We start from the raw sequence: 25,758 nt of genomic DNA on the forward strand, positions 1-25,758 counted from the left end.
TTTTGTCTTAACGAAGCCACCCATTACTGTAGAGCCATAACTCGCAGGAAGCCAGCTGTCAGGGCTATGGCGCAGGCCCCTCTGGGTGGGAGGCAAGGGGAGAGAAAGAGTGTCTGTGGACAAATTCCCTTTTAGACACCTGAGCCTGGCTATGTAACCAGAGAGTTTCGTCTTTTCCTCACTCCCATCTTCCCTGAGGAGACCCGGCACCCTTCTTGCTCTCCAGCCTTGGAGAGACAGCAGGGACATTTCCAGATCTGGATTCCAAGGTTTGCAACTCCCTAAGTGCTGGGCTGGGCTGGGCTGGGCTCTGCGGCGGCGGCGGCTGGCTGGCGTTTGGCGCTCTGATCTAGCGCTTCCCTTTGAAATCTACCCCCTCCTTTTTTTTTTTTTTTTTTTTTTTTTTAAACCAGGTATGATGATGTCAAACGTGATGCTGATGCTACAGTTACAGACACGGCCCCTGCTGGCGCAGCCTCTCTGATTCTCTCTTCCTCTCCACGTCCGGCGCTGGGCTTTTTTCAGACAAGTGCATCTCCTAACCAGGTCACATTTCAGCTGCGACCCACTATCCGTCTGTCACCGGAGTCAGACCGCAGGAGGAGGGCTGAGGAAGACGACGGCGTTTGCTCCCCCAACTGCGGGGTGGGAAGAAGGACATTAAAATACCGCAGAAGTCAAGACCCCCACTCCCCCACCCCAGGTCGAATTCAGACCGCGATGCGCGCTCCGGGCTGCGGGCGGCTGGCGCTGCCGCTGCTGCTCGTCACAGTAGCTGCCCTGGCCGAAGGCGACGCCAGAAGGCTCCAGGAGGGCGAGACCCCCGGCAATTTCATGGAGGACGAGCAATGGCTGTCGTCCATCTCGCAGTACAGCGGCAAGATCAAGCACTGGAACCGCTTCCGAGACGTGAGTCTGCGGGGCCGAGAGGGCCGCGGGCTGGGGATGGGGGTTTGGGGAGGGAGCTTTGGAGCAGAGACCCTGGGGCCGGGAGTGGCGGCTGCACATCGCAGCCACAGGCTCCCGCAGCCCAGCCAGTTAATTGCACCAAGAGTAAACAACGAGCACCCACCGGGCTCCTGAGACCCCTCCTCATGTACTCCCCAGTCCGGGAGCTGGCGGGTTTGGGACCCCCAGTCCCACACCCGCCCAGCGCGAGGAGTTGCTCTGGGGGCGTGCGTAAGCGACGAGGTCTCCCCTTCAGGCTGGGAGCGGAGAGGGGTGCGGGTTGCAGTGGGGCGGGGGGAAGGGGGCGGAGGGGAGTAGGGAGGGAGGGGCGGGGACCCTGGCTTTGCCTGGGCCTCCGACCTGCTCCTCTCTTTTTTTTGGTGAGCCATCCCCAGGTGTCCCCCAGCTGGGTGGATGCTGCAGGTTCCACATACGGGCCACTGCAGAAGGGGCTGGTCTGGGTGGGGCCGGCGGGGACGGTAGCATCGTCTTGCGCTTGCCTTCTATTCTCATCTTGGGCTTTGGGGAAGGGAGAGACAGAAGGGGACAGGGCCCTTGGTTGGCGCTTTGAGTTGGGGTCGGGGGGCGCTCTTAGCAGTCCTCCTAAGGCGAGATGGTGAAAGGCGTGTCCGTGATGGGGGGGGGGCTGGTGAAGGCAGTGAAAATACCGGAGGCCACCTCTGGGTGGCCCCCAGAGCCAGGTCTGGGGTCCCCATGCTGAGGGACGCGAGCACATATGGAGTCTGGTTTTCCAGGACCAATCTTTCATGGGGGAGCGCGGCCCAGAAGTTGGGGAGCTCCAACCTGGAGGGAAGACTCCCTAGCCCAGTGGACTTGAAAAGCAGAGGGGAGAGCCCAGTAGCTGGGTATGGGAGCCCTTCGGGGACGCCCGATGGAACCCAGGCTTAACCTTGTGCCGGACTTTGCGGGGTAGGGGGTGGGGAGGCGGCTGCGGAGGAGCGGGCGTCGCTGCAGCACTTTGTTTACGGGCACCTGTAGATCAGAGGGGAAACTGAAGGCTGCCGTGTTCGCAGAAGGGGAAGTAGGAGTGAGGAGGGGAGGGCAGAGGGCGTGGCTGGGACCCAGAGAAGGGTCGGGGCGGGGGTGTGAGGCGCAGGATGGGCCCGGATGCTCCGGAGGAGAGGAACGATGGTACCTACCCCGCGATCTGGTGCTTTCCAACACCCTGTCCCCAGAAAATCTCTCCTGCGACCCCAATTCTTGCTCCTCATTCCCCAGATTCTCTCATCAGACCCACCTAGTATAACACAGGCCACTCCGTGACCTTTCTCATCTTAAATTGTGTGCATCCAGAAGTTCCTTAGCAATGTGTTTTAAACACACATGCTTCATATGATATCCAGCCAAATGATGGAAACTGGCAGAAATATGCATCTTTTTGTTACCCTGAAACAAGTGACTGTTTATCTCCAAAGTCAAACGGGTAGGTCCCAAATTCATTAGGACTCGCATGCTGCCTGGTCCTCAGGGCTGAGTGGCCTGGGCCCGAGTGGGCGGTTTGCCCCACTCCACGGCTGGTCCGGTGACAGGAGCCTGGAGCTCCAGCAAGACCTTTTCCACGTCCCCTGCAGGCCCAGCACAGATTAGCTGCAGTCTCCTGCCGCTGCCTGGGAAGCAGCCCGGCCACAGCAGCGAGAGGGTGGCAGCAGGCTGGCCCATCCTGAATCCATGTGTCACTTGTCCAGGCCTCCTTCTGACTCGTTGGCAGTTTGATCTTCCAAAATGGGCCTAGTGAAGGTCAGAGGGAAAAGAAATGCTTAATCAGAACAGTACAGGTTTAAAAATAAAAGGTTCCTACCCACCTCCCTTCCTCCACTGACTTCCAATAGCCAACTCTGTGGGTGAGGATAGATGACTGACTGCATGACCCCCTGGCACAGGGCTGCCCACCTGTCTCCCTGTACTGATGCCAATCACTTCCCCCTTCCTCCCATGCTCATCAGAAGAAAGCCACCAGAATGAAATTCTGCAGGACCTGCCCCCATAGGATTCATGGAAAACTTCAAAGCATGTGTTGGTTTGCGTGGCCTCAGGCATTTATAGGGTAGATTTCCTCTAAAACCCCATTTAAGGTAGCCCTGGCTATAGGAGAACGGGGTCAGGGAGAGAAGGAAGACAAGGAAGGCTGGGCAGGAGGACCTGGCTATAGGGATCCTTTGGCAGCTTCTGCAGAAATGCAGGAGGCTGCTAGCTCAGAGCCACTGCATTGCATAACTCTAGGGGTGCCATAGTGTGAATGGTGCCCCCTGGAGTTGTGCAGTGCACAGACCGTGCACAGGGGCTCTGCCAGGACTGCATACAGTTCTCATTCCTCCCCTGTTAGCAGAGGCCCCACTTCCCACCCTAAGGACTGAAGGCCCTCTAGTTGGACACAGTAACATCAGCTTTATGTACATTTCATCAGGCAAGCTTTCTTGAAAATATGCTCCTTCGCTTCTCAAAAGAGAGGTAGGAGTTTCTTTTGAACCTCTGAGGCATTGCCAGATGGAGTCAGAACCTTGTTGATAATCAGTCACAAAATGGTGCAGGGCCCCCACTCTGCCTCAGTGGAAGGGAGGCAAGCAAGCAGGGGGAGTGGAATATTCTTGGGGAATAGGATCAAGGAGTCGATAGTATGGGTGAGGGAAATGTCTCCATTTAATGGTTGGACTGAATTGAGGGGGGAGATTGAGGGAATCATGTCTAAGTGGTCAGGAGAACGAAGAAGAGAAGGAAAGCGTGGGCCGTTGCTCCAGTGTGGAATTGGTCTGAGCTGGTTAGTGGGGAGTTCAGCTTAGCATTCTTCCTCTGAGCGCTAGGATTATTAGGGGGGTCGGGTGTAGTGAAGGATTTACTGGCAGAGTAATCCTCCCCTCCAGTGGGCGCGGGGCTCTCACATGTGTCAGGATAGATCTCTGCCCTGCTGCCGGGAGGAGGGAATTTCAAGTCAGAGGAGATGGGGATCTAGCTGTGCCCTGCTCTGTGCAGGCCTGGGCTTTTCGGAGCCCTACTCCCTAGTGCTACTATCTCCGAATTCACTCCCTGCAGAAGTGGGTGGATTTTACCGCAGTCTTTGGAACAGAGCATCCAGAGCCTGGAAGATAGAGATGGACACTTGAGAGGAGACAGGCCCATTACGCAGCATTCTTCCTGCATTCTTCCTGGCAGCTTCCAAGAGCTGGCTGGACAGCACTGACCGTTCTTTTTCTTCTTGGCTCTTCTCTGCTTTGTACTCCACTTCCATTACATTTTAATGATATTTATGAGTGTCCAGCACAGTGCTGGGCACCCGGGAGGCACGCAGTTAGCACGTTTTGAATCACTGGTTGCAGGGAGTGCTTACATCTGCCAGTCCCTGCAGTCAGCGCTTCATCCCTGTGGCCTCTTGTGCCCTCCAACAACCTGTGAGATAGTTACCGTTACCTTATAGTCCACCCTACATAGGACACAGAGGCACAGAGAAGCTGAGTAACTTATCCACGGTCAAATAGCTAGTAAGCAGCAGAGCTGGGATTTGAACCCAGGTCCTCTAACTCAACTTTGCTTTTTAGAGAACTCTAAGCCTAACCCTTAGTGGAGATGGAAAAGAAGAGTCTACCCTGGCTTGTGCCCTATGGGCTCAAGGATGCCTGGGCAGGAGGAGCACCTCCTAGGAAGGGGGGGGCCAAGGCTCTCAGTGTCTTTGGCAGCCTGCCACCAGCCTGGCCTAGCGACCCTCCAGAGCAGCTCTCTACCCAGGAGAGGCATGAGGCCTGGGTTCAGGTTCTGACTCTGCCACTGCCTGGCGACATTATGCCAGGTACGTCACATAACCTCTCTGAACTTCGGTTTCAGTCTAGGAGACTGAAACGGACACGTAAACATGAAGACATCTTGTCAGAGGGCTGGGGGGGCATCCATTTCAGGCAATATAGAAAGAAACTCCAACCCCATAGAAAAACCAGCAGATGGATCAGTGTTTCTGGGGCTAGCCCACACCATGCCTCATGAGAATGACACCGATGTATGTTTACTAATTCACTCATTCACTGCAGATCTGAGCACCTCGTCTAGGCCTGTGTTCACCATGAACCTGGGGTCTGGCCCAGGGAAACATCGCCTGCTGGCTACTTAGGATTCTCATGTTTTTATGAACACCAAGTAGGCCAGTAGCAAGTTTCAGCCACAAAGGGGCTCCCTTGTTACCACCCCTCCCCTCTCCCCATCCCATACTACTGAACCAGTGCAAGTGTGGGAATGAGCTGCACAGGTGTTCGTGGATAAGTGTGGGTGTGTGAGAAGAACCCCAAACTGGGTCAGGATGGATTCCATCATTGGGATTTGGGGATGGGAGGCTGGGTCCTGCCCTGGCCTCCTCCTCCTCCACCTCCACTTTGGTTTCAAATCCTGTCCCACACTGGAGGGGCTGGCGTCGCCCAGAGCAGTGTAGTGCAGTGAGAGACTCTTGAACACCCAGCGGGGCTCCAGGCCTTGGGAAGAGAGGGAGAGAAGAGCATTCTTTGCCTAGAGAGGCCATCTCAGTCTCCTCTCAACTTCCAGGCAGTCTGCAGAGGATGGCCAGCCAACACCACCCCCTCCATTCTCCAGAAGGTCAGAGGGCTGTCTGGAGGAGTGGAAGAGCTCTATCCTACCCTGAGCCCCAAGGGCCCTGGGAGGGTACTTAGCTTGTCTTCCTCCCTGGGGGAACCACTTCCAGTTTCTGGCCCTTGATTTTCCCCTTGGTTTAATGGGCAGCCCTTGTCATTCTGTGACTCCGGAAGATGGCGCTAGAGCGCATCCACGGCCCTCCACCTGCACACATCCCCCACCCCCCCTAACCCCCCACCACCCCCTTGCCACAAGCTGAGCAGCAGGACTTTGGGTTTAGGAAAAGGATTTTCTTTTTGCTCCTGAGGAGGTATCTGTGGCCAGGTCAGGGTTGAGTATGTATTAACCAGAGACCAAGAAACCTGAGAAATGAGGCCTAATGGCATCCTGGGGCAAACACCAGGCTGAGGATGGCCATACCGCCACTGTGTAGGTTCCCTTGTAAGTGTAATGTGGGTCTTCTTAGGGCTATAGACAGGAAAAATGTGTCTAACCTTGGCGGGCAGACCCAGGCCCAGCTGCAAGCTGTAGGGTGATGTGATTCCTGAAATGTCGCAGCCTCTGACCCCCTGAGGGCTCAGCCAGTGTTCAGTTGTACGTGTAGCCCCTTCCTTGGGGTTGCTGCAGCACTTATTGGTCATAAACACATTTGGCACATGTTGGTGCTGCTTTGCATCATCACTTACGCTGTGGGCTTGTATCTGAAGAGTCCTCCTGCTGGTGTTTATCACACTCCTCCCAAGGCAGGTCCCTGAGGGTGGGGTCTGGGGATAGACTGCTTTGTGACCTTACCACCCCGTCCTCAGGGCATTGCATGGGGTTTTTGTGCACACAGTAGGTGCTCAGTATGAGTATATGCACCGTGGAATAGGAGAGCCAGGAAGGGTCTCAACTAACCTGTCCTCGGCCCCTCCCTCTTTTCCCCAGGGAGCAGCACTGTGGATTCAGGTGGTAGAGGGCAAAGGGAGAGCTGGGGCTCTGGGCTGAGCCATGCTGACTATTGGGGGTGATCTCTTCCTCTTTCTGGACCCTGAAGGGTTGAGATAGTCACAACTAGAACCTCGGCACCCTGACTCCAATGACTCATTTGTAGGATAAGGGAGTAAATGCTGCCGTGAAGGAACATTATCCCGCAGGCCTCCCTGTTCTCCCCTGTGTCTGTGGGCCTGGACCTGGCTGCAGCCAGCCTTCCCCTTTCTCCTGGGAAGGAGGGGGCTCAAAATTTCCCCCCACCTCAGTGGGCCCACCGAGCAGGTGACCCACCCATCAGACCTGTGGGTGAGTGAGCACAGGGCTTCCTCAGGTGGAGACCAGGTTCCCTGAGGCAGGGCATCCTGCCCCTGTGGCTCTCTTCCCTGACATCTGAGAAGAGGTCAAGGCTGCACACAGCAGGAAGGACAAGCCAGGCCGGGCCAGTGTCTTACTCCTGCTTGGACGCAAGCTGCTGGCTCCTTCCCTGATCCCTTGCTCCCTTGCACAGGTTAGAGGACGTGGAAGAGTCTGAACTTGTTCAGGCTCCTTTTCCCCTCTTCTCAAAGTTCTCAGTTTAGGAGAGTGGGGGAGCAGAACTGTGGGGCCTCAGCAGCATTAAGCACTGAGCGCTGAGCCTCCACGTTTTACAGATAAAGGAACCGAGCACACCCAAGCCCATGTGCTCTTTCACAACCCCATGTCTGTGTTTTCTCAGCTCCAGTGTCTGGCCCTCCTCAGAGATCCCTGGGATTTAAATCCTGCCCCCCACTCATGTTCCAGAAAGGAAACAGAGGTCCTGAGGCAGCTCAGAACAGAACTCCAGGCCCACACTCCCCTATACCTCTCTCTTGTTCTCTGCCCTCTATGGACCCCTGGGGCCACTGCCTGAACCAGAAACCCAAGGACTGGGTCCGAGATGCCCCTAGAGCAGTGGAAAGCTCAGGCCCCGCGGAATGTGGGGATGGGGGATCAGCGCGGGCATACCTGAGGCCAGGTGGAGCTCCTGGCATGCGGGCAGTGATAAGCACATTTTTGTCCTCCAAGGAAATTCCTCCGAGCAGAGAGGAGGTGGGAGGCGGGGAGTCTGCCAGATGCCTGACTCCGTCTGTTTGTCCAGGCACAACAGCCTCTGCTGCTCCCTCTGAGAGAGGGGCAAATATTTAATGACTGCCCCCCTCCCAGCCTCCTCCATGTGGAGGGTGCCGCCTCCTCAAGATGCCTTCTGCCTGGGCCTGTGACAGGGGTGTCAGGCCTCAGCTGAGAAGGAGCCAGGCGGGCCCCACTTCACCCCTGCTTGTTCCTTTCTGGGTCCCTCCCTCTGTGCTCCCCGGCTCTTTGCAGGGTGAGGTAGGAGGGGCCCCCAACTACAACTTCCCCACTCCTGGGCCTTCTCAGTGGACTGGGTTCCATCAGAGGTTCCCTCGCCTGAGGAATGAGGCCAAAATAATGCCGGCTACGGGGCCTTTCAGAGGTTGAGAGAGGCCTGGCCCACTTCCATTTTTAGAGGTTCTCGATCTATTAAAAAATGAAGAAATGCCATAATAGGGTTACAGAAGTTGTGGTTTCTTTAAAGTCTCATGATGCACATCTTTCGGTCCTGTCGGTGTGCCTCTGGCTGTAGCGCCTCAATTGGAAACGTCAGAAGTCTGCGTTTGAGGCTCCTTGTGACTGTGAGACCCAGAAATGCCTCTTGTCCACCTTGTCCCCCAGACTCCCACCGTATGTGCCGAAGAACCCAGCTTCAGTGCTCCTGTTTCGTGAGTTTTGCAAGTATAGAGCTTCACAGTTTACAGAGTGCTCTCACAACCGTTATCGCACTGGGTCCCTCCGCAGCTCAGGGAGGAAGGCAAGGGAGTCACCCTTACTTTATAGGCGAGGGAAGGGGCTCCAGCGAGGGCAAGGCTCTCTAGGCCACAGTCTTGTTGGCAGTCAGAGGCCAGGCCAGGCCAGGCCAGTACCCAGTGCCCTGATTCCACGCCAGGGCAAGGGTGGGGGGGTGTCTGTCTCTCCATCACACTGTGCTGCAAAGAGGCACGTGGAGATTTGCCCAGGTGGTTTTTAGCCCTGGGGCGCTGCTCTTCTTTTGCTTGATTCACTGCTGTGTCCCATCCTCCCCACCAGATGGAGAGGCTGGGGGAGATTGGGTTAATTCAAGCTGTGAAGTGAGCGGGTGATTTGGGTGCTAATTAAAATGACAGGAAGTAAACAGCGCTTGGAAACACCCAGCATGTGCCCCCGAAGCCCGACTAGGCTTGCGCACTCACTGCCGTTTCTCCCCCAGCTTGGCACAGTGGGCCCTGTCTCCATGGCAACCGGGCTGAGCTGCTGAGATCAAAGCAGGAGATGGGTTAGCTCCAAACCAGCCAAACCAGGGGCGTGTGAAGAGGGTTCTGGAAATGCCTGGAGAAGGGGGGCCCCCAGGTGTCTTCCCCCACCACTGCCAGTCTCTCTACTCTGCTACAAGACTCCCTGCCTAGGGGTTGGAGCAGAGCTGGTGTGGTGGGAGAAACCACCCATGGGCTGGGATTGGGCCTCCTGGGTCCAGTCCTGGCCTGGGACTTTCTTTATCTGTGAAAATTTATGGAGCAATACAGAGTCCTGGTTATAGGGGCACAGATTCTGGAATCCCAGTTCTGGGGGTACCAATACTCTCCTGCTGTGCTCTTGATGTGTGATCCTGTATAAGTCACTTAACCTCTCCAAACCTCAATTTTATCACCTGAGAAATAGGATGATAATAGTGATTTTCTCTTAAATTCTCATGAAGAGTAAAATGAGCCAATGAGTGCAAAGCGCGTAGCGCAATGCCTGTCACACAGTAATTGCTCAGAAGACGTTAGCTATTATTAGGGTATTTTTACTATTGCTAGGTGCTGGGCATAGGAAGGTGAACTTTACATGGTCTCTGCCCTCAAGGAACTGGCCACCTAAATAGGGCAGAAGCAGTGGCGTTGCTTGGTGTAACCAGAGCAGTAATAAACTTCTACTAGGTGCAGTCCACCTGAAGGAAAACTAGATACGGGGCGAGGTTAGGGAAGATGAAGTGTGAAAGCCAGGTTTTGAAAGATAAATAGAAGTTCAGGGGCTGGATGCAAACATACATTCCAGAGGGGGAAGAAGGCTGTGCCGAGGCCTGGCCAGAGTGAAACATCCACTGGAAGGACATGGGGACAGGAAGAGACTCAGAGAAGATGGACTTTCTTCTGTAGGTGACAGGGAACCCTGGGAGGGTTTTTAAATATAATATTTATTGTGGTTTTTTTCCCCCTTCATTACAAAAGTAATACATGTTCATTGTAGAAATTTTAGAAACTTGGAAAAGGGCAGAAAGATGCCCAAATTCTCTATTCCTCTCCCCCAGAGGAAACCACTGTTAACATTTTGATATGAATCCTTTTTACCTAATCATCTTTAAACATTTTTTTTCAAAATGAGAGCAAGCTGTATATTTAGCGAAGGGTTTTAAGGCGGGAGAAACATGATCAGACTTATCTTCTAGACAGATTCCTGTGGCTGCAGTGGTGTGGAAGGTGGGCGGGGTCAGGGAGAGCCCAGAGGAGATGCTGCAGTAAGTGAGGCCGGGGTTGCTAGGGTGGGACCAGTGGGCATGGTGAGGGGAAGGCAGGCTGGAGAGAGAGCAGGAGGTGGAGTGGACAGGACTTGCTTCTCTCACTGAGACCCCTTGGGGGCAACTCTCCTCACACCCCACTGCTCTCTTGCTCTCCCAGTGGTGGCTGCTCTCTTCTCTATTAGCAGGGGCCCCTCATGTGGCCTCTCCCTGACCATTTCCTGTCCCTCCACCATTTTTTCCACCTGAAGTCTCTGGTCTCTTCTGCTATAACAGCTTTTATTTGTTGAGTATTTTGTGGACACCAGGCACCCTTCAGATACCATCTCCTTTAATCTCTGAGTGGTCCAGGCGATAGGTGCTGAGCTCCTACAGGCCAAGGTGCTTACCCAAGGTACGCTGGTAAGGGAGCGTGGGCTGCTGTGTGAGTCCAGGGCCCTCTCTCCTCCTCATCCCCCTCTTTGGCTGGGTGCTCCCATTCTCCTGGAAGTGAGGGTCCTGGGATCCAGAGCCACTTAGGCCTCCCCCAACCTCATCCACCACAGCGGAGACAAGGAGCTTAGCTAGAACCCAGGGCAACCCTTGTATACAAAAGGGGCTCAATCCCTGTATCCTGAATCAGGGGAAGTCTTAGCCTCACTTGGGTTGGGGTAGGTGGAGATGGCTCCCCACCAGGGCTCTCACAAAGCAGCTGGATGGTGAAAGAGCCCTTTCTTAGAACTCTCTCTTCCCCCAGCCCACTCCCCCCTGGATTTCTAATCAGAAATTCTTGGTATTGACCTTTGAGAACCTTCTTTGTTCTGAGTCCCCAAAGGCTTCTGCTCACAGCCTGGTTGGAGGTTAAGGCATCAGGTTAGGTCCAGAGTGAGGGAGGGAATGAGCAGGCATCGCGGCCCTCGGCTAACACCCCTCCCTGCTCCAGTTCAGGTGTGGGTCGGCTCTGGGGCACACAGACCTTGTTGGTGTGCACACAACCTCATGCCCACTCCCCTTCCAGAGGATGATGGAGCAGATGGGAAGACCCCAACTCCATGAAGGCCAGTCCCTACTTTTGCCCCAACTTGTAACCCTGGCCTCAACTACTTGGCCATGCTCAGCCTCATTTCCCATCTGTGGTGAGTGGACACCAGGGGAGGGACCCCTCCACCCTGATGAGTTCCTGGAGAAGAAGGGCTGGGTCTGGGCTAGCTTCCTTTGGCCCTGGCATAAAGGGAAATTATGCCGCAGTTCCCAGTCGGCTGCCTGGCGGTCTTCTTAGAAGCTTGCCCAGGGGCTCAAGAGGGTTCCAGCCACGTCCTGTGGAATTGGCTGGGTGCCTGAGCCAGGAGCCTGGGCTGGTCTGTCAGTGTCCAGGGGGCCGCCCAGGCCAGGTTCTCCAGAAGCCCCTCCTGTGGCTTTCCTCCTGCTGCTCCTGGGTCCAAGGACTGCAGGACACTTGGCTGCTTGGACACATATGTGGTTTGTTATTTAGTTTCTAGATAAAAATCAACTGGCATTGGGTGAACTGTCTTGAAGTGTCCTCTCCTACAAACACCCAGCACACACTGTTGCTTCAGGTGTGTGCATGGGTACAGATGCTCACAGACGAGGACATGCATGCCTGCACACACAGGTGCTTTGGGACACATGCCCATGAGTGTGCACGTGTGAAGACCCAAATGAATGCACACACGTGTGCGTGTGCAGAAGCACACACTCAGGTTTGCACCTGACCCCAGCGTGCTCTACCTGGGTCTGATGCCAACCGCTTGATCGGCATGGCCCCTTTCTGGCCTTTGCCCAGGAGGCTGTGTTGATAAGGGCTCTTGCCCCTGCCTGTTCCTGATGCTTGTCAACTTCCAGGGGACACATCAGAGGCCTCAGAGCCCTTGGGCTTTCAAGGCCCTGTGGGTGCCCTCTGGTGCAGGACCCCCATACCCTCTTCCCCAGGCCTGACAGGAGTCTGGTCCCTTCCCACCCCTACCCCAGAGTGTGGCCTCTGCCCTCATCCTTGCATAGTTTTGATCCTTGGGTGGGACTCAGGACGAGGAGGCAGCTGCACGTGGCTTCTCCTGCCCCCTGTCCTCCAGCACCCGGAACCCCATGCAGAGGAGGCCGGCAGCTGGCTCCTTGGCACTGCCAGCCTCCAGTCCTGAGAAGCCCTCTCCTGCCTGCCTGGCAGAGCTGCTACCGGGAGCACCTTGGGAGCTATTTACTGGTTTTCAGCTGCTGCCTCCGCCCCACAGGGGAAAGTGGGGAAACCAGAAGGAGCTGGGGTTTTATGCCAGTGAGCTAGGCTGGGTGGGAGCTGCTCTGCCTCTGGCCACTGTGGGGTCCACAGGCCCAGGGGAGAGACTTGTGGCCGGAGGAGGGTGAGGAGAGAGCTCCCGTGTGCCCTGGGTGCCCGACAGTGTGCGGTATCCAGAAGAGAGGTCTGTGCTGGGCGTTGGGTGACCTGGGTTCTGAGATGGTGGGACCTGGGTCAGGTCATTTCTTGTCTCTGGACTTCCCGGCCTCCCCTGCACATAGAAGGGGCTGGGACAGATGACCTCAGAGGGCCTTTTCAGGATCTTCTGAGTCTGAGGATTTGCAGCTGGATGATGGTAACTGAGGAAGCTGTTGGGAGGGGCCATGGTCCCCCTTTCTCTCAGTGCACCATCTGAGTTCTGCATGCAAGTCAGACCTTGACTGAAAAACAGGTGTCAGGGGAGGGGACTGCCTAGGGAGGGAGGGACCCTGGTAGAAGGAGCGAGGGTGTTTCTGGAACAGCCAGGGCATAGGCATGAGAATCACTTCCCAGGCAGTATGGGCCCCTCAGACATCTGTCCTGATGTCAGGGCTGGTTCCTTTGGGACCAGCTTCAGGGCCTGAAGTAGAGGGATGGGGCCTCACCCTTAAAGCCATGGGCCTCACCTCTACTGCTCCTAAGGCCAGCCTTGAGTGGACCCAGGCCTTAAGCTCTCTTTTGTAAAGACATAGAAGTACTATCCTCCAGTTAGAGGCCATAGAGGTCAGAGGACGGTAGCAATCAAAGACCATTGCCCAGCATCCACAGTCACGTGATGAGGCCTGGGGAGCCCTGACCACATGGTCTGAGGGTAGGCCTCACCCTAAAATCCTCATCTCTCCCTCTCTCCTCCTGCTCCGGTTCCCGTGGCCTGCTGCTGCTTCCCGATCCCCAGGAGGTGGAGGTGAGTACTGCCTGGGGCTCCACTGCATATGTATCTGCAGCTACACACCCCACTCTCTTCTCTTCTCCCTTGCACACTTACCCCAATTTCTCCTCCCCTGCGTCATCCAGTGTGGGATGGGGGGTGTGGAATAAGGAACTTAGGGGAGAGGCCGGAAGAGATTCTGGACATGGGTTTAGGGGGATAGAGGTCTGGGGGAGGCAGCTGTCAGGGCCTGGGTGGACAGGGGTCATCTGGGAAACCACGAGGATGGTGGCAGTTGGCATGCGGAAGCAGTGGCCCAGCCTTCTCCTCTGTTGGCCCTGAAGTTGAACTTCGGCTCTAGGATGTAAATCTTAGCCCTTCCCTTCTCCCTCACCCCCTCTGTCCTTCCCTAGGACGACTACATCAAGAGCTGGGAGGACAATCAGCAAGGAGATGAAGGTAACATGCCCCTCCCACGTTGGGGAAGGTGACTGACACCCGTGAGGACTTGAGACCAGAGGGCAAGTCCTGATCATGGCTTTGGACGCTCCTTGGGGAGCCAGACCAAATGGGGATGGAACTTCCAAGCCGAGGAGCTCTGGTTATCAAGGGCTGATAGAGAGAGGGGCTTCCCAGCTCAGAAGTGGGGCTGGGGGCTCCTGGGCTCTCTAACAGTGAGTCCCAGGTGACCTGTGTCCTAACTCTGTGTACCTGCAGCCCTGGATACCACCAAGGACCCCTGCCAGAAGGTGAAGTGCAGCCGTCACAAAGTGTGCATTGCCCAGGGCTACCAGCGGGCAATGTGCATCAGCCGCAAGAAGCTGGAGCACAGGTGAGGGCCTTGGGGAGGTGGGAGGCCTGGAGGGGGTTTGCTTAAAGAGCAAGGGGTTAACTAATACATAGGAGAGGATCAGTTATCTTTTGCTTTGGGACAAACTACTCCAAAGCTTAGTGGCTTAAAACAACAAATGTGTGTTATCTCACACAGTTTCTGAGGGTCAGGAATCAGATGTGGTTCTATTGGATGGTTCTGGCTTAGGGACTGTCAGGAGGTTACAGTCAAGATGCTGGCTGAGGCTGCATCATCTGAAGGCAGCACTCAGGCTGGAGGATCCACTTCCAAGCTCACTCACTTGGCTGTTGGCCCTAGTCAAGGGGACCTCTCCATAGGGATGCTTGAGTGTCCTCACAGCATGGCAGCTGGCTTCCTGTAAGGCAAGTCATTCAAGGGAGAGAGAGCAAGGAGGAAGCCACATTTATGACCTAGTCTTAGAAGTCACACATTGTTACTTCTGCCACCTCTATTTGTTAGGAGCGAGTCTTAAGTACTGCCACACTCTAGGGGAGGGGAATTAGGTTCCATGTTTTGAAGGGAGGAGTGTCCAAGAATCTCTGGACATATTTCAAAACCACCGCACTGTATGAGATCAGACACCAAACTGTGGGACCCAGGGAAAAGCACATTTCCTCTCTGGGCCTCCGTGTCCATATCCGTAAGACAAATGGGTTGGCCCAGATAGTTTGAGGTTCCTTCCAGCGCTGACATGGAACAACTTCATGAAATATTTAAGGTTGTAGCTTCTGAGGCTTGCAGAGGAGGGAAGGAGTGAGGGGCATTTGAGGCCTTAGCTCCAGCCCAAGGAGAAGACCCTGCCTGACTCCAAGACCCCCTGGAGAAGGCTCCATTTCCCTCCCCTTTCTCCTTAATCATAGAATCAGAGACCAGAAACTTGGAGTTGCAATCTTAGATGCCTGTAGGGACCTGGCAGGTAATGTAAATGCATGAAGAGAGCTTGGTGACAGACCACTCTGGTGAGCCCAGGCCTTGTGGAAATGCAAGACCAGGACTCCCATATCTTCCATTTTAACTAGGCCAGAAATCCAGGTTTTTTTATGTGAACTCTTCCATTTTGCAAATGTTCATGAATAACCCAATTAAAAACAAAAACCCTTGGTGGTCAAACAAAATGATCCTACAGGCCAGATGTGACCCATGGGCCATCAGTTTGCAACCTTTGATTTGGTCTTACCCCTTACACAAGTGTGAGTCCCTTTTACATCTTGCACTTGGACCTGGAGTTGCAACCTGAGGGCCCTGCTGGAAAGGGGAAGCTGGGGGTCTATACCCTGCCCTGTTGGTTCCACCTTTATGAGCTAGAAGAGGGTCTGGCTGGGGGTGATGGGAGGGTGGGCAGGGGCAGGGAGGCAGCTGCATCTACTATAGATCACCAAGAGCAACTTCTTTTTGGAACCAGTCTCCTGAACCCTCCCTTGCCCTGTCCGTCTCTCATTTTTGCTTCCATCCCTGTGCCCTCCCATTCCGCTCCTCCTGTAGGATCAAGCAGCCTGCCCTGAAACTCCATGGAAACAAAGACACCACGTGTAAGCCCTGTCACATGGCCCACCTCGCCTCCGTCTGCGGCTCTGATGGCCACACTTACAGCTCAGTGGTGAGGAGCCCTGGCCCCAGGTGGGGTGGGGGTGGGGTGCACTGGAGTCCTCAGGGAGCAGAGAGGACAGCTCAGCTGGGCCTTCTGTGGGGCTCCCAGTGCTGCTGTGGGGCCGGATGCACTTGTCAGCACATTCAGCGTGGCCGACCACAGCAGGGGCACCAAGCCCAGGAGTCTGAGCCAGACCCTGCCCCTGACCTGGGCAGGTGCAGGTGGGGGCTGGGGCCTGGAGGAGGCCGGTAACTGCAAGTCAGAGTAAGTGAGGGAAGGGCCTCATGAAACTATGGAGGGCAATGGAAGGAAGGAGCTCCGTCATCCAGGTGCTGGGGGTTGAAATCTTCCCATGGGTGGATATCCACGTGGACAGGATGGTTCACCAGCAAGCACCAGGCATTCTGGGGCAGGAGGAAGTAACCTCCGTGAGATGACAGTGTGGGAGGGAACGGTGGTTGGGTGAATGAATTCCAGCTTGTTGGGATTTTTGTGAGGGTTAAATGAGACAGGACTTGTGAAAGCATTTTATAAACTTTAAAGTACTGTAGAAATGCGGGTGCTAACTGTGAATGCTTCTGCTAGCTGTGAGGAGTTGCTTGATGTTTGGAGGGCATGGACTGTTAGCTGGAGTTGGGTTCTGGGGCTTAGGAACCCTTTTGGGGTGAGATGCGGACTTAAGAGTCACCCGTTGTGGGTGATGATTGAAGTTGGGGAGGGGATGAGGTCACCCGGGGAGAATAAGGCAGAGAGAGAGAATAAGCAAAGGGGCAGAAGCTGCATGGAGGAGGGGTACAGAGGACGTAGGCGGAGCTGGTAGAGAGAGAAGGAGAGCGCTGAGTCACACCACCTGAGGGCAAAGCGGGGTTTGGGCAGGAGGCTGTGGTCTGAGGCTCCCAGCGCTGCCCTGTGGGGAGGTGGAGGTCATCGGGAGGTCTGGCTTCCAGCCCAGCCCCGTGGCCTTGGCTGAGTCACTGGGCTTCTCTGAGCTTCCGTGTTCTCTGCTGAGCACGAGAAACACAATTCCTCCCTCACAGCGCTGTCGGGGGCCAGGTGAGATCACGTTGTAAAATGCTACGAGGACCCGCTTCTCATGAGCGGTCATCCCATGGGGAGAAACCAGACACGACCAGGGGAAAACACTTGAAGGGCGAGGAATGGATGAACCCCTCTCGAAACTGTAAAGGCCAGGGAATTAGCAGGTGTTCAATAACCAGTAGCTGTTTGTTATCAAGAGAGCCCATGGAGGTGACTGTGGGAAGGCCATGAGGGAGGGGCCCACAGCCGGTTACCTAGGGGCGAAGGGACTGTAGGGAGGAAGAGGAGAGGCCAAGAGGGCAAGGAGGGGTGGGTGAGTGGGGGTGAGGGGATGGGGGTTTCCTGGGAAGGACAAATGTGCAGAGAGGCAGGCTGGTGCGGAGTGGGGCTCCTGGGAGCCTTTGATTCCCCCCTTCCTGGGCCTGCTGCCCCTGACCACTGTACACCTGCGGCCTCCAGGGGGATTAGGAGGGCCGCTCCAGGCTGTCCGTGGGTCTGTCCCTCCCATCTCCAAGGGGGAAGGCCGATGTGGCTGCCGTGGTTGGCTGGAGGGTGCCCCTAGCAGTGCGCCCGTCACCCAGCCCGACCTTTCTCTCCGTGCAGTGTAAGCTGGAGCAGCAGGCATGCCTGAGCAGCAAGCAGCTGGCGGTGAGATGCGAGGGTCCCTGCCCCTGCCCCACAGAGCAGGCCGCCACCTCCTCCACAGACGGCAGACCAGGTAATGAGTGCTGGGCCACAGCCAGGCTAGGGCTGGGGGCGGCTCACTGCCAGGGCCCCGGGGCGCCTCCTTCAGGGCCCTGGGATGGCAAGAGAGGTTTGCAGTGGGCAGGGAGAAGTAGCAAAGACAGGGACAGGCCTGAGGGACCTGTGGGTCTGGAGGTCTGCTTTACACGGAGCAGGAGGGCTCCGGCCTCATCACAGGGAGACTGCGCTGTGTGTTTTTAGTGCTAGGGAGTGAGGCGGAGGAGGAAGGTGGGAGAGGAGGAGAGAGAGCCTCTGATTTCTAACTCCCCTTCCCTCTGGCATCCCACTGCCCAGCCGCCAGGCCTGTAGGGCAGCACCCCCAGCTGAGACCATGCTTGCTGCTTCACCCCACCTTCACCCTCCACCCCCTTCTCCCTGTTCTGCCGACTGCAGAGACCTGCACGGGCCAGGACCTGGCTGACTTGGGCGATCGGCTGCGGGACTGGTTCCAGCTCCTTCATGAGAACTCCAAGCAGAACGGCTCAGCCGGCAGTGGGGCCCGCCCGGCCAGGGGTACAGGAACTGGTGGCTCTGCAGGGGAGGAGGTGGGAGATGGGGAGACGGGGACACGCTGGGCCACCTGGCTGCACTGGGGAACACCCACTTCTGCTCCCTCCTGCCAGACCCTGAACCCCTAAAAGAACCTAAACCTCAGAACAAGGGGAGGGAGGCTTGATCAGACAGGAGGGATTTGGGATGGCTAACAGGAAGAACTTCTTAAAATGGGTGGGAGGAAGCTAAACCCTGAAATGGGTAGCCAAGGGAAGGTAAGGAATTATTTTTCCTGAAGGGCTTTCAAAACAGGGTTTTGACTGGTTTGGGTGCAGTCCTATGCAGAGGCAGAGGGATGGGCCTTCAGCCATTCTTGAATTTCTCAACGCCATGGTTGGATCCTGAGCTGTCCTGACCCTGAACAGAGGGCTGGGGCTGACAGAGAGGTGGAGGGATGGATGGACAGATGGATGGAGCAATTTACCTTGAGCAGGTCTGAACCATGGCCTTCTCCCCAGGGCTGGACAAGAGCCTGGGGGCCAGCTGCAAGGACTCCATCGGCTGGATGTTCTCCAAGCTGGACACCAGTGCCGACCTCTTCCTGGACCAGACAGAGCTGGCTGCCGTCAACCTGGACAAGTACGAGGTCTGCATCCGCCCCTTCTTCAACTCCTGCGACACCTACAAGGATGGCCGTGTTTCTACCGCCGAGTGGTGCTTCTGCTTCTGGAGGGAGAGTGAGTGTGGCCCCTCCCCGGGCCCCCGGCCCTGCTGTGCGGGCTCTGTGCCTTGCTCCAGGCTGTCTTTGGGAGTCGGGGTGGCTCGCTCTTGGCTACCTCCCCATGCCCAGAACTTTTCCTGCTCCCCCACTTCCTGCACTCTCTCAGCACCTCATCTCTTGGAGCCCAGGGAAGCCAGCACTTGAACTCCCTTCCTTGGCAGCCTCCAAGGTGGATTTTGTGGGTCCTGAAGCTTATGCACTTTCGGAGGCCTGCTTTAAGGAAGAGTATTAAAAACTACAAATGTAAAATTTCTAGGGCCTCTTGGAGGGCTTGAAAGGGGCTGAGGGTTCCAGAAGCTGAAGCTAAGTTGGCTTCTCAGTGATTCCACCTTTAGGCCCATCTCACAGTACTTGCCCCAAATATGTGATTATACGTGTGATCATTAGCCTTAGAGATATAACGTCATTTGTCAGCTTTATATCTCCTGAGCCAGAGCGGGACATGTGCTTAGAGATCGTCTAGGCCAAGTGATAACCATCATCGATGGTTAAACTGAGGTTCCGAGGGGTCAGCTGACCAGCCAGAGGTGGGGTAGCCCGTGCTCTGCCTCTGGTGTTTGGCCTGGTCCCCACTGTGGTCGTGTGATGGGAGTATACAGCAGCTGTGGCCCGAGGCTGGGGCTTCCTCTAGGGTTCCGCCATAAGCTGGTTTGGGACACTGGGCAGGCAACTGAATCTTTCCGAGTTCAGTTTCTTCGTCCGAATGGGGAGATAACAATACCTCAGAGACTGTTGTGAAGATGAAGTGAGAAAATCTGGGTGCAGAGCACCATGTAAATCACAAATCCCTCTGCCAGTGTGGGGTATTTTGACCAGTTTTACTGCCCGTAACTGCCCAGCCTTCCTGTGCTCTCTGCACAGCTCCAGCACTTTTACTTCCCAGGCCTTTGGAGCTCGTGCTGTCCATTCTGTGCAGTAGCCTTCTTGGGCAGGAGGCTGGGAGCTGATCTCATTTTACAGCCAGCCACGCCCCCGCTGGGAAGGGCTAGGGGACTTCTCAAGGTCACAGACAAGTTAGATTTGGCTGCCAGTTATTTTCAGCCTTCCATCTAATGTTCCCTCCAGTCTTATGTTGCCCCCGGGCCCTCTCACCCTGGGGAATCTGTGCATTCACCTCCTCTTCTGAATCCTGTTTACTCACCCCATGAGTCGCCAATACCCTCAGAGAGCCCTGGGCTTCTTGGGGGGGCCTCAGCGCATCCCACAGCCATGGAACAGCCTCTCCCAGTTGGAGCCTGGGTGTTCTTACCTGGCAGAGCCCCTGTGCCAGTTTTGGAGTCCTTAGATGGATCAGTGCATCCCACTGTGGGGCAGCCCTGTGTCAGAGCCTGGGTATTTTCATCTTGCAGAGCCCTCTGACTGGGTTTCTAAGCCTTGAGGGGGCTCAGTGAGTCCCATCAGCACCGTGGGACAGCCCCCATCAGAGGCTGATTCTCTCCCTGCAGAGCCCCCCTGCCTGGCAGAGCTGGAGCGTATCCAGATCCAGGAGGCTGCCAAGAAGAAGCCAGGTGAGGGGGCTGGGCTGGGCTCAGAGGAGGAGTCGGGTGCCCCGGGGTCCCTCTGAGGCCCAGAGGCTCTAGCCCCTGGGTATCATGGAAGACGCTGAGTTCAGAGGAGGCCCTGGCTTAGGAAGACAGGAGAGGGAAACCCCCTCCTGTCTTTATCCTCGAGGTGGGGAAAGGTCTCCCAACCAGCCCCTCAGTAAGTGTGTTTTAAGCACTAATTTTGTGTCCATTCCTGCCGGGGCTGGAGGTAGGGATACAGAAGGTTCCTAGAACCCTCTGTTCAATTTACTTCAGCCAGGGTGTGTGCAAAGCTCGAGGGAGACCCCGCCATAGCAGATGCTCGTGTTCTCAGCAAACATTTGAGTGCCAGCCCTGGAGAGACAACAGCAAACCCAGCCTAGGTCAGAACTGATGGGCAAGACAGTAGTGGTCCCTGGCCTCATAAAGCACACAGGCTACTTGGGGAAACACAACCCACAAGGTGACACACCAGAAAGACAGAGCGACCGGTTGTGGCTCCTGTATGTATGGTGCTGAGGGAGAGCTCAGTGGACAGAAGTCGGCCTGGGGTCAGCGATGGCCTCTCTGGGGAGCTGGTGTTCAAGAGGAGACCTGAGGGATGAGAACGAGGTAGCCAGGAGCAGAGCTGAGGGCAGGAAAACGTTCTTGGGACACAGAAAGGACCCGTGTGGCTGAGCGTGGTGGTTGAGGGGACAGAGGTCCGAGGGGCAGATCCCATGGGGCCTTATAGCTCCTGGTGCAGCTTGGCCTTTAACTGGGCAGTGAGACCAACTCATATGAAACCAAACACTGGAACCTCCCTGCAAAGCCGTATTGACTGAGAACCCAGTGGCCTTTGGGGGCAGGCACTAGTACCACTTCTGCCAGGAAGCCAGGATCTTCCTCCTGGAAGCAATCCTCTCTGGTCTGCATTCCCCGAGCATGTGTGCTGGGCCTTAGGGCACATGTCCTGGGGTGCCTGGTGTCAACATTTCTATGTATCTCACCCCTACTAAGTGGGCAGAGTCTATCACCGGGTCCCCGGAGTGGGGATGTCAGCCGGTGTCTGTTTAGTGAACAGAGGAGCAGCCTGAGGGCAGGTCAGAATCAGAGGGCTGGGAGGAGAGGCTGGCGTTGCCAGCAGGAGACAGCCAGGCAGAGGGGCAGCTGTAGGATCGAGGGCGTCTGGCACAACGAGGTCAGACTGGCCATCCTGCAGGACTTGGGAACTGTGAAGGCAGATGGGAGCCATTGCAGGGGCTGAGCAGGTGGTTTAGAAAGGCAGGTTTTCTTGTTCCTGGCCAGTCAAGCTGGAATAAATGCTGGCATCCAACCCTGGACGTCTGAGCTTGTTGGGTGGTCAGTACCTGGGCTGGCGGGGATCTGGTGGGGTCTGGGCCCCTGTGAGCCCAAGGTCCCAGGGCCTCATCTGGGAAGAGTCCTCACCCCGAGGCCCCTGCTCTGACCCTGCGGGGCGTGCCCCACTCAGGAGTCTTCATCCCGAGCTGTGACGAGGATGGCTACTACCGGAAGATGCAGTGCGACCAGAGCGGCGGCGACTGCTGGTGTGTGGACCAGCTGGGCCTGGAGCTGACTGGCACCCGCATGCACGGGAGCCCTGACTGCGGTAAGGGCCGGACGGCAGCCGGAGGCCCAGCTCGGTGTGGCAAGGTTTCCTGCTAGCAGGATGCTAACGTGCCCCTTGGCTTGTTCCCCTCACAGACGACATCGTGGGCTTCTCAGGGGACTTTGGGAGCGGTGTCGGCTGGGAGGACGAGGAGGAGAAGGAGACAGAGGAAGCAGGCGAGGAGGCGGAGGAGGAGGGCGAGGCGGGCGAGGCGGATGATGGCGGCTACATCTGGTAGATGGCCCGCGGGGAGCTGGGGCAGGCCAGGGTGCTGACGGCCGGGGAGACAGGCCAGCAGAGACCTGGACAGGAGCAGGCAGATTGCGAACAGATCCAGAAAATACAGTCTGAAGCTACCCTGGCTCCAACGGGGAGGACCAGAAGTGTGAGTGTGCATGGCACGTGTGTGGCATGTATGGCCGGGATGTGTGAATGTGTGTGTGTGTGTGTGTGTGTGGCATGCACTGAACAACGTGTCCTTGGTCCACACTGCTACTGGCAGAGTGAGTCACCCAAAGGCCCCTTCGGCCTCCTTGTAGTTGTTTTCTTCCCATTTTAGTTTTAAAATACACACATACACACACTGCAAGGTCAAAACTGATTAAATGAGATACCCCCTTGCCAGTCCCCCAGCCCCATCCAGGCCCACCCTGACACCCTGGGATTCCTTGTCCTGATTTGCTACCCTCACCTCAATCAGTCCTCCCTCCTCCTGCCCCTGCCCTTCTCTCTTTCCCTTCTGGAGTCAAGCCCTGGCCTGTGGGATGAGGCCTAGGGACCATCCCTGGGGGCAGAGGGGAGGGAGGGCAGGGAGCTGTCTGCTGGCCAGTCTGGCTGTGACGCATCCACCAGACTCAGATGAGAGGGGCTGGGACACCCGCCTCAGTGAGCGCTTTCCCTTTGCTGGACTCTCCTCCTAACCCAAGCCAGTGTGACCAGAGGTAGCAGAGAAAGAGCTGGGGGCAGAAGCTGAGAGGTGAGGGAGGAAAAGGCCTTGGCAAGCTGCTGGGGAGGGGAGGGGTGGACCATGTGAGGAAGAGAAGGGGCCAGCTTGACAGGGAGAGTATGCCTTTGCAGATCCAGGTAGAGCTCTTAGGAGTGGAGACGGGGCACCCCTGAATGCCAGGCCCTGGGACAGCTCAGGCCCCTTTCTGTGGCTCTCAGGTGGGGGCCTGGTCTGGGCTGTTCTGTAGGGGCAGTGGGTGGTGGTTATGCAGGTGAGCTCCCCCTAGCCCTGAGGGAGGACCACACCTTCCCCTGTCTCCATTGCTGGGGTCCCCCACTCCAGGAACCTGAGGATCAGGCCGCAGGTGAAGAGCCTGGGTCTTGCCCAGGGGTGTGTGTATGCACCCACGTCCTCCCTGACCCCTTAATAAATGCTCCCCTCCCATCCAGACCAACAGAAAGCATTGTCCCTGAGACCCTGTGAAGGAGGAGCAGTGGAAAGCTGCAAACTTCTGCCCTCAGAGACCAGGATGTTTCCCCATCTCTCCTTCTCAAGAGAGAGGCACCCCTGGGCCATTTCCAGCCCCACTCCTCTCAGCCCCCGGGCTTGCCCTCCATCCCCTCTGAGGGTCCCCTAGGGCTGCTCTAGTGGAGGGCCTTTCAAGCTCTGAGGTGTTCAGGGTTGTAAAAAGTCAGAGGGGACAGGTCCAGGGCAACCAGAATCTGAGGCCATGCCTCACTGTTCCCCCAAATCTCCTTACCGTGTGGGAGCCAGCATGGATGAGAAAGTGCCCCATGTTTTTTTTTTTTTCCTTACTCTATCCCGTTCTCTCCCTATTGAAGCAAATTTTTTAACACCTTTGGTGAAGAATTTCTTGCCTGGATTTGGGCCTCTGATGCCCTTTGGTGTGTGGTGAGTGCAGTGTGTGTGTGTGTGTGTGTGTGTGTGTTTGTGCACGTGCGCGCGAGCCTAGGGACCACCCCTGGGGGCCTGGCATATGAGGAGGAGCGCCCTGTGTGCTGGGTGGTGGCAGGGTGTGGGGTCCACGTGGTAAGGTTCCCTGGGCAAGCCTCCCAGCCTGGCTGCCCGGATTCTTTCCTTCCACCCCGGAATCCACATCTTACAAGCCCTCCCTAGGGGGAAATAACGAAACTCCAGTTAGCGCCGTGAACCGCTTCTCATTCCACAGCACAGTTCTGAGTGTTAAGGTGTCGCGCTGTTCCCGGTCCCCCTCGCCTGTCTCGCCCTCTCCCCTTCCTGTCCGCGCAGTCCTTCCTCTGGTCCCCGCTCAGTTCAGGGAAACTCCGGTTCACGTCAGCCCTCTGCCGTCTGAGCACAGCTCCTCTCAGAGCTACTTGAAACTTCTTGCTCTCGCCAGGACTGGAGTCTGTCTGTCTCTCCCCTCTGCCCTGGCTCAGACTTCTGGAACCGTCTCCTGGGCGTGGCTGTTGAGGATGCTGGGGCGTTCTGGGGTGGGGAGGGGGCAGAGAGGGAGGGGTGCCCCTCTCCTCTTACTGTTGCCCTCCCCTCCTGAGGGCGCATGCCCTCTCTGGGTCTTCTGGTTGTGCACGTTTTTATGACCTTGTAAATATGTTGTAGAGAGAAAGCAAAAGGCGCTGAACTAGACCCTGGTGGGACTCAGAGGTCCAGCATTGCCCTGTCTCTGAAACCCCTACACTGCTTTTCACCCCACTCTCTGGGACCGAGACACCCGCCCCCTGCAAAGTTAGCCCAAGCAGCTTGTGCCCAGTGGGCTGAAGACCTCCAAGTCACTTCTTGTCAGACAAGGTGCAGGTTTCCTTGTGAGCAAGGTTGCAGGGCGGTCCTTCCTCAGCTCCTTGGATGTGTGCCCTTGACCAAGCTGTCTGCCACCTGGCCCCTCCCTTGTCCCTCTTCTCGGTGTCCTCTCTCTGTCCTGTCCCCACTCCCCTGGCTTAGGCAGGCAGCGGGATTCGGGCTGTATTGGAAAGAGCTCAACCAAATTTTCAGAGAAGTTTCTTGCCTGGCCCTGGAGCTGCCCTTGGCCACCCCTGGCCTCCTTACCCACTGGTGCTGGGAGAGACGGGCATGTCTAAGATGGGGCAGGTTGGAGTTGGAGCGAACAAATGTGCCTTGAGAGACCACTCAGAGAGGGTTCAGGGCGATGGGGAAGGAGGTGTGGGAGCTCAGGAAGGAGGAGGAGGGAGGTGAAGCTGATGAGAGTGTGAGGGGGTGTGACTGCCCCCCCGTTGTCCCCCTGGGGCTGTGACCACATGTGGCCAGTGGTCACACTTCTGTCCTCACGCCAGCCTGCCTGGTTTTAGTGGGCAGGCCACCCACTCACCTCTCATGAGCTCCATCTGCTTTCAGCTTCACCTGCGTGGGTGGGGGTCCATTGGGATCAACATGGGAACCCTCCATTTCACCAAAGCCTCCCCCGCAGCCCCTGGGGAGAATGAATGGCTAATCAACCGACCCCCGGCATCATCGTGAGGCTGTGGGCTGGCAGGGGTCAAAGGGAAGAGACAGCGGGGGTGCCAAAGGAGACTGGAGACATCCGAGGAAGTCCCAAGCAGAGCAAATTGCTTTATAGCCTGAAGCCTACTTAAACTGTGTTATGTGCAATAACTGAGCTTAGAGTTAAGAATTGTGTTCAAGTGCTTGGATTTCCGTCTGTATATTTAAGTGCTGAAATCGTATCTCTCAGTAATTTTAGATGTCTTAAAAAAAAAATCGAAAAACAAAGTGTTAGACTGTGTCTGTGCATTGATGGGCACTCAAGCGTCCCGTGGGTCACCCCACCCTCTTCCTCTCCCCTGTGCCCCGCCTCCCCTCACATTCACCCCTGCCCCCCGCCTCCACTTGGGGACCCCGCCTCGTGTTGTCTTTATCTGCCTATTAACTCAGCCTAAGGAAACAAGTACACTCCACACATGCATAAAGGAAATCAAATGTTATTTTTAAGAAAACGGAAAATAAAAACTTTATAAACACCA

General features: G+C 56.2%; 1 protein-coding gene across 1 annotated transcript; it reads left to right on the forward strand.

Moving 5' to 3' along the window:
• Positions 1 to 25,758, forward strand: SPOCK2 (SPARC (osteonectin), cwcv and kazal like domains proteoglycan 2). Its single transcript, XM_036828850.1, has 12 exons — positions 1 to 269; positions 414 to 909; positions 13,237 to 13,245; positions 13,623 to 13,668; positions 13,927 to 14,041; positions 15,545 to 15,659; positions 17,292 to 17,406; positions 17,826 to 17,945; positions 18,443 to 18,661; positions 20,151 to 20,213; positions 21,700 to 21,837; positions 21,933 to 25,758. The coding sequence occupies exons 2-12, from the start codon at positions 721 to 723 to the stop codon at positions 22,073 to 22,075; spliced, it is 1,272 nt and encodes a 423-aa protein (XP_036684745.1). The 5' UTR covers positions 1 to 269; positions 414 to 720; the 3' UTR covers positions 22,076 to 25,758.

The sequence above is a fragment of the Balaenoptera musculus genome, chromosome 16, assembly GCF_009873245.2.
Source record: "Balaenoptera musculus isolate JJ_BM4_2016_0621 chromosome 16, mBalMus1.pri.v3, whole genome shotgun sequence".
Lineage (NCBI taxonomy): Eukaryota > Metazoa > Chordata > Mammalia > Artiodactyla > Balaenopteridae > Balaenoptera > Balaenoptera musculus.

Coding starts and splice junctions, on each gene's coding strand:
- SPOCK2 (XM_036828850.1), top strand. CDS start 721: ATGCGCGCTCCGGGCTGCGGGCGGCTGGCGCTGCCGCTGCTGCTCGTC. Junction 15,660..17,291: donor GCCACACTTACAGCTCAGTG/GTGAGGAGCCCT, acceptor CTCTCCGTGCAG/TGTAAGCTGGAGCAGCAGGC. Junction 18,662..20,150: donor CTTCTGCTTCTGGAGGGAGA/GTGAGTGTGGCC, acceptor CTCTCCCTGCAG/AGCCCCCCTGCCTGGCAGAG.